The following is a 7,584-nucleotide window of genomic DNA, read 5'->3' as shown; positions in this document are numbered from 1 at the left end:
CGGCACTGAGATGGTGCTGTCCTGGGTCACCCTACAGCAAGCAATGTTTGTATAATTGCTGGCTGTGTCTTGAGCCTGTACGCTGCCCTGCAGGCAGCCTGCAGCCTCTACACACTGCACTTCTCCCTCGATAATCTGGGCAACCTGAGAAATTTGTGGATGACCTCGATCTGCACAGACAGATCCTTCAGACCCCCAGCACCTACTTTCATCAAAATTATCTGGTTATACAGGATTCTACAGGCTTCTCCCCAGGGAAAAAAGATGATTGCTCGGAATGAATGACAAAAGCGTTTTATTAAAGATTCACCTGAAGATGGAGAGAGGGAATGAGAGAGTGGAATGGGGCCCCGAGCGGTTCTCGTCCTAACCTTGCAGGGCCAGTTGCAAGGAAACAGACAATGAGTTTGGTCTGGTATAGATGAACAGCCAGGATCTGGTGGGAGATGGCATTGGAGGGGATGTATGTGACCCTGATAATTCTGGAGATGAAGCTCCTGGTCATTTTCTCCTCTGTCCATGGGAGGTGAAAGGTCAGCTGACAACCATCCCCTTCCAGGTGAGTCTCCAGGCCCAAATCAAGAAAAGGCTACCAAACTCCAAGAGGACAGAGTCCCCGTCCCAGCACAGAAGATCATCCTGGAGCAGAGAGAGCCCAGGAGAGAGTGGAGGTGACACTGGTAAGATAAACCCCAGGGGTCGGGAGGAGTGAGGCCAGGCAAAGGGGGCAAAGAGACACCACGGCTGGGCCCGGCTGGGCTCAGGGGGCTGCAGGACCTCGACTCCTCTATCGGTAGGATTTCTTGGTCAGGGAGGTGGTAGAGATGATCTTGCTGCTGGAACTGCCAGAGACACCACCACCAAATCCAAAGCCGCTTCCAGAGCCGGAGCCAAAGCCACCACCCAGGCCAAACCCGGAGGAGACTCCTAATCCTCTGCCGATGCCTCCAGCACTGGCGCTACCTCCAACCATGGCTGCAGGGAAGAGGCAAAGGACACAGTTATTCCAACAGTGCCAGCAACCAGGGATCTCAGCCCAGACCAGGGTGAACACACGGCCATGGCAGGGACAGAAGGTACTTACAGATGCTCACAGCGCTCTGGCATTCTCCAGACATTCTGTAGGGGAGAGAAAGGGCAGTGAGCCACAGCCAGCCCGGAACTAGTAGGTCTCAGGCACCTATCCCATCCTGGAGCCTCCAGATTTTAAGGACTGAGTAGGAACCTGTTATCTACCCTGTCCTGGTTATAGTGCACCCACACAGCACTGAAGCAAGCAGCCCAGCAGAGCTGCAAATTCAGGGCCCTGGGCCTCTCTGCCCCCCTCCCATGTTCCCACCCCACCCACCTGCACTCCTCGCCCTCCAGCAGCTTGCGGTAGGTGGCGATCTCCACGTCCAGGGCCAGCTTCACGCTCATCAGCTCCTGGTACTCGCGCAGTATCCGCGCCAGCTCCTCCTTGGCCTGCTGCAGGGCGGCCTCCAGCTCTGCGCGCTTGCTGTGGGCATCCTTGAGGGCATTCTCACCGCGCTGCTCAGCATCAGCCACGGACGTCTGCAGAGTCTGGCACTGTGGGCAAGGGCATTGGCCAGGCGGTCAGCAGTGCCCTGCTTTCAAGGCTCCTACACCTGGCCCCTCTCTTGGGCCAGCTTTACTTGGGTTAGGATGTCAGGATTCTGTCTGTCCTTCTCCCCACCTTCCCTGACTCTTATACATTTCATTCACTGCAGCCAGAGCCCACCAATGCCCCCACCGCACTGGGAGGGTCGAGGCATTAGATAAAGAGGAGCAAAAACCAATGAAGAGGAGCCAGGAAACCTATGCACTGTGTGTCATGGCATAGTAACTAGGACACCGCTGAAAAGATCTGAGCACGTCTTGTGCGAAGAGCTTTGAATGCCCTGCAGACAAGCTCAGGGTCTTCTGGCCTGATGCTTTATCTGCGTGTCCACTATGGAGACCTTGGACACCGCCTGGAATGGGTGACACCTGCCTGCTTCTTGATGTTCTCGATCTCAGCCCGCAGCCTCTGGATCATCCTGTTGAGCTCTGCGATTTCAATCTTGGTGTTCTTCAGGTTGTCACCATGTTGGTCAACTGAGATCTGGAGCTGCTGGACCTAATACCCAAGGAGACACAGGGAACCAGGCATCAGAGGTATTGGGGTAGGGTCCATTCCCAAGTGAACCCAGTTAGAACAGCCAAGGGTGGCAGGGATAACACAAAATGTCAAGTAATCCCAAATCAGAACAGGATCGGCCACGCCTGGGAGAATTTGTTCATCTCTGAGTTCTCCTGGGCTCGAGCTGATGCTTACCTGTTCACAGACAACCATAGCAGAGCCCCAGAGCCACCTGCATCGTGTGAGAAATCCACACCACTCACCTTGGTCTGGTACAGCGCCTCGGCCTCGGCCTTGCTCTTCTGGGCGATCTCCTCGTACTGGGCGCGGACCTCGGCGATGATGCTGTCCAGGTCCAGGTTGCGGTTGTTGTCCATGGACAGGACCACAGATGTGTCACTGACATGGGTCTGCATCTGGGACAGCTCCTGCAGGGCAAGTATCTCACATCAGCCCCCCAGAAGAGTCTTCACTGACTTCTGACACCAGATACCTGCTGTTTTCATGGACATGGCCATGACACAGGCTCAGACGGAAGCAGAGCTAGCGTTCCCAATGTGTAGGAAGGGGGACGGGGTAAGTTTCTAAGTAGAAATTCAAGTGAGACATCTCAGGACAGAAAAGCAACGCTTCTAGTCTTTACTGGTCCCTGGGAACCACGAGCTACTCTAGGTCTAATGTAGTGGCTGCCCAGTAAGTTGCATGGAAGGGAATGGAAGGGACCCATTTCACCAGAAAAATGCTACACAGCAATGAATTCCATCCCATGCAGTCTTTAGATCTAATCACCTCTTCTAAAGCAGCATCTGGTTTTAAGAACTTCCCAGTTGAATTTCTCGCTTCAAACCTTTCTATCCATGACCTTGCTGAGAACCTATTGCCTCGAAATAAGAGAGCTGGAGTCCTTCAGAGAACCGTGAATCCCAACCAGCAGCCTCAGGGACGGGGCACTCCCTGCCCCAGAGCGGAAGGGTGGACGGAGCCCTCACCGCGTCGTAGAGGACCCTCAGGAAGCTGATCTCGTCGTTAAGACTGTCCACCTTGGCCTCCAGCTCCACCTTGGTCATGTAGGCAGCATCCACATCCTGCAGAGGAGAAAGGAGATAAGGGGCAGGAATTACAATGGGGAGGGGCGTGGTAAGTGACACCTAAAGCTGCTCTCAGCAGCGTTTAGGAAAAACCACACAGCACCAGGCAAGGCGGTGAAGGGCTAATTCTTTGACATATTCTGCCCCTAAAGCTATCTGAAGACATGGAAGTTAATTATCCAAATAGGCTTTCCTCCCAACCTTAATTCCTTAGAAACTGGTTCAGTTACCCACTTTTTTGACTGCATAGATATGGACGGTACCGACTGAGGTGGAGATGAGGCAGAGATGGACCAAACCCGTGATCCAAGCCAGAGACCATTCTCCAAGGGAAGGGGTACCCTGAAGGTTCTCCCCACCACCCTTCATCTCGTACCTTCTTGAGGACCACAAAGTCATTCTCGGCCGCTGTGCGTTTGTTGATCTCATCTTCATACCTACGGACAGGGGCAGGAAAGAAAAGGCAAAAGCCCACAGTGAGATAGTGTTTCTCAGGTCTCTGCTCCTTGTTTTCAAACATTTTCAAACATATTTGGAAATATGCAGGTAACTAGCTGCGTTTCCCGTGTTCATATAGATGTTCATTCAACCTGCATTTATTAAGTAATTACCATATGTAAGGTACCAGCCTAGGTCCTGGTTTAGGATGAAAACCGAGGTTTGAAAAGACTGTTTTCAAGAGATGAGGTGTGAGGAGAAGAGCCAGAGATGATCTAGCTGATTTTATGTCTATGGAAGGGCTCTCCTTTTGGCCATTTTGGCAGATGAAATTCTCAGGAAGCTGCCAGTACTCCAGTTCCCTTTGTTTGGTGTGTAAATGATTGAGAGAGAGGGCTGGTATTTAGTCTGTCAGTCCCATCCCATAGTGAGCATAAGGGCTACTATGTATTGGGTGTTCGCCATATGTGCCACAGTAGGCTACATGCTTTCTCTATCTCATTATAATTTCATTTAATTCTCACAACCCATAAGGTAGGAATATCATGCCCATTTTGAAGATGACAAAAACTGAAGCTCAGAGAGGTTAAGAAACTTACCCAAGGTCACACAGCTAGTAAGTGAGAAATCGGTATGCAAACCAGATCCATCTTTGTCTGCAACATGTGTTCTTCTGCCCATGCTATACTGATTTTCATTTGTTTCATTTCTGATCTTGTTAGTATATGGCAAACCTGGATCCCTGAATCTATCACTAATTTTCTGTTTGGGACAACTTGTAGTTACCAGACCTCACCCTATGAAAGCGTGACCATGTGAATGCAGAAAACAGACTAGAGGACCTTCCTGGTCCCCTTAGATCTCCTCAGAGCCTGCGATTCTAAACCACTGGCAGGAGCCCAGGAAGCCTGGGGCATGGCTGGGCAGGTATGTCGGATGGCGTCCCTCCCTTCCTCCCCACATACTTGGTCTTGAAGTCCTCTACACTGTCCTGCATGGTCTTCAGCTCAGACTGCAGGCGCCCTTTGTCGTTGGCCGAGCCATCCAGCTGCTGCCTTAGGGCACTGAGGTAGGTCTCAAAGAAGGGCTCAAGGTTTTTGCTGGACGTCGTGGTCGTCTGCTGCTGGAGGAGGCTCCATTTGGTCTCCAGGACCTTATTCTGTTGCTCTAAGAACCGCACCTGTATTGGAAAAGACAGGCACCAGCCAACTAATGAGGACCTGACGCTTTGGCAGGAGGGCCAGCCAAGGCCAACACCAACCCAGGCGATCCAAGGCAGCCTGAGAGCCACCCAAGTGCAGCCACCAGGGTTCAACTCCAGGGCATCATTCACTAGGATCAACATGGACCACGTGGGCTGTGGGAAACAGAGCACAGCCAGCACAGCAGGGCCTGACAGTGCAGCAAGAGCAACTGCCTAACCACAGGAATCCAAAGGCCCTGGCATGAGTTACTAGAGAATAACATTGAATTTCTATGAAATAATAAAACAAAATAAAATTAGGAGATACCCCAGTCTGAAAGCTCTTGCATTCAAAGTGGTCCTAACCCAAGGCAAAAGACAGATAAATTCCCTAAAGACTTTTAAAACAGGCTCACTTATCAATGGGCCTGGGGTGTCCCTGTGAACCTCTGCTCAACTGAGATTAGCTATTTATGACCAAGGCCCTATACATATTGAGTCTCAGGTAGACTCCATTCCACAAGGGACTTTCCTAAACTTTCCCTCCATAAAAAGTCTAGCCAGATAAACCAAGGTAGCAGCTTAGCATGACAGTACCACTTTATATGCTTTGGAATTGAAAGGAAAGGAGGTGAGGAAGACTGATCACGTTTTGAATGCAAAAGGTGGCATGAGGTTAGATGCAACGAGGAAGTGTCGAAGAGTCCTTAGTCTGGCTGTCATATCTGAATGTCCTATAGATGCGATAAAGCCTCTTTAAGCTACTATGGGTTTATGCAAACTAGCAAGAAGAGCAAATATGCCCCATCAGTCTACTCCAGGGTTGTTCATTCTTGCCCCATACGTCTAAGAGACCAGCCAGGGCCTCCTGGACCAAAGTGCTACACCCACCCATCCAGTCATTAATCTTTGGATGACTCAGCTCTCTGGGGCTGAACTGCTCACCATCATCCATCACACTTGACTTTAATTGAGCTCAAAGGACTTGAAACTCTAGACTTTGCATGGTAAAGGAAGTTAGGCTACAAAAAGAAAAGCGAGATCCATCTCCTCCTCCTCTCAAACAGACCCAGAAATGAGCAGTTTTGCCCAGAGTCAAGGAAATGAAAAGGGAAGCTCCCAAGGTCCTGCAGAGACCTAGAACCTGCCGTGGGAATCAGTCCCTTTTTCATTTGCAAAATCAGCTTGGTTTTCTTCTGCTCGGAGGACAGAAGTACCAACAGTTACATTATTCACGGAGTTAACTGTGTTATTTCCAATACCAAAATCTGAGAAAAAGCAGAGAAATAATGAACCTGCTTTATAGCTGGGGTGACTGGAGCCAGAAAAGCCAAATGACCTGCCCAATATCACGCAGCATGTCTAGGGAACTCCAGACATTCAAGTGCCTTGAGCATCCTGTCTTCCCGTAAGCCAGGGGACAAAAGAGAAAGACTCAGGGTGGTGGTTCCCCTTCAACAGCTGGAAGATTGAGGCCCAGAGAAGTTCAGTGGCTTTCCCAATGCTTGTGGCAGGCTCAGGTCTGAGATCCCAGGACTCAGGAACCCTGGCTTCCACCACCCTCTCTGGCCAAGGACACAGCTCACCTTGTCGATGAAGGAGGCAAACTTGTTGTTGAGGGTCTTGATCTGCTCGCGCTCCTCAGTCCGGACTTTCTGGATTTCAGGGTCGATCTCCACGTGGAGTGGGGTCAGCAGGCTCTGGTTGATGGTGACCTCTTGGATCCCTCCAGCAGGGCAGACAGGGAAGCCAGAACCACCCCGGCCACTGAAGGCGCCCCCAAATCCACCGCCAAAGCTGCCAGCGCCGAAACCAGCACCAAAGCCACCAGCGCCGAAGCCTCCAGCACCAAAGCCGCCAGCGCCGAAGCCTCCAGCACCCCCAAAGCAGGCGCCTTGTCGGGACCCAGCCACGCTCATGGAAATGCTCTTGTTCCCTCCAAGGTTGTAGAGGCTCTTGCTGCCAAAGCCCCCAGAAGAGCAGCGGCCTGCACCCCCAGACACGGAGACCGAGCTGAAGGCAGCCCTCTTGCCCCCACCTATGATGGCAGAGCCAGAGCTGAAGCCCCGGGACCCGCCTCGGACACCTTGCTGTCTGGCAATCATGGCTGCAGAGAGGAGAGTGAGCTCGGAGCTGTCAGAGAGAAGCAAGTGGGGCAGGTCAGTGAATGCTGGAGCCCTCGGTCTGGGTCTCTTATATGTGCTGGAGCAGCAGGGCTTGGTTGCAGGGGCATAAAGGGAAAAATCTAAAACATCCCTGGGCTTGGCTTTTGGCACAGGCCCATCCTTCTTGCACCTGCTGAGCATGTCACTAAACACACCTACAGAAGTCATTCGGAGGGCACAGGTTATGGGAGCCCATCACACTCCCCTCTAGAAGAACCTGAACCAGTGCCCCAGGGCCTCCTCCTGGATCAGAGGCCCCTGCCTGGGCCCAGCCCTCCAGGCCCCCACCCACTGCACCTCCATGTCACCAGCCTCAGTGCAGTTCCCTGTGCCAGACAAGACACCCCATTGCCCATTCTGTCACACGGCAGAATTTGGACCAGAGGTTCTGGGTTCAAGTGCACAGCTACTAAGAACTTGCCAGGCGTGGAGCTAGGTACTGAGTAGACAGAGGCGATGGGGAGACAAAAATCCTCCCCTAAGAAGCCCCCGGCTCCCTGCCTCAGCCCTTGGGACTCATGCTGCCGCTCAGGCCTCCGTCCCTTCTGAGCTTGCAGGATTCTAGGTAAGCACTGTCCAGCAGGCCCC

At 52.2% G+C, this 7,584-nt stretch overlaps 1 protein-coding gene across 1 annotated transcript; it reads right to left on the bottom strand.

Moving 5' to 3' along the window:
* Positions 1 to 279: 279 nt before the first annotated feature.
* KRT4 (keratin 4) lies at positions 280 to 7,375 on the bottom strand. Its single transcript, XM_045553921.1, has 9 exons — positions 6,418 to 7,375; positions 4,614 to 4,828; positions 3,587 to 3,647; positions 3,112 to 3,207; positions 2,386 to 2,550; positions 1,994 to 2,119; positions 1,349 to 1,569; positions 1,085 to 1,119; positions 280 to 975 (listed from the first exon to the last, which is right to left on the bottom strand). The coding sequence occupies exons 1-9, from the start codon at positions 7,162 to 7,164 to the stop codon at positions 788 to 790; spliced, it is 1,854 nt and encodes a 617-aa protein (XP_045409877.1). The 5' UTR covers positions 7,165 to 7,375; the 3' UTR covers positions 280 to 787.
* Between the last annotated feature and the right edge of the window lie 209 nt (positions 7,376 to 7,584).

This window comes from Lemur catta, chromosome 6 (assembly GCF_020740605.2).
Source record: "Lemur catta isolate mLemCat1 chromosome 6, mLemCat1.pri, whole genome shotgun sequence".
In the NCBI taxonomy this organism is placed as follows: domain Eukaryota; kingdom Metazoa; phylum Chordata; class Mammalia; order Primates; family Lemuridae; genus Lemur; species Lemur catta.
Note: the sequence above shows the minus strand (reverse complement) of the source record. Positions and strands in the feature narration are given on the sequence as shown.

Excerpts from the sequence above, each read along its gene's own strand:
- KRT4 (XM_045553921.1), bottom strand. The coding sequence starts at position 7,164 with ATGACTTCTGTAGGTGTGTTTAGTGACATGCTCAGCAGGTGCAAGAAG. Across the intron at positions 3,648-4,613 it reads GTAGAGGACTTCAAGACCAA|GTATGAAGATGAGATCAACA; the intron begins GTATGTGGGGAG and ends CCCTGTCCGTAG. Across the intron at positions 1,120-1,348 it reads CTGGAGGGCGAGGAGTGCAG|AATGTCTGGAGAATGCCAGA; the intron begins GTGGGTGGGGTG and ends TCTCCCCTACAG.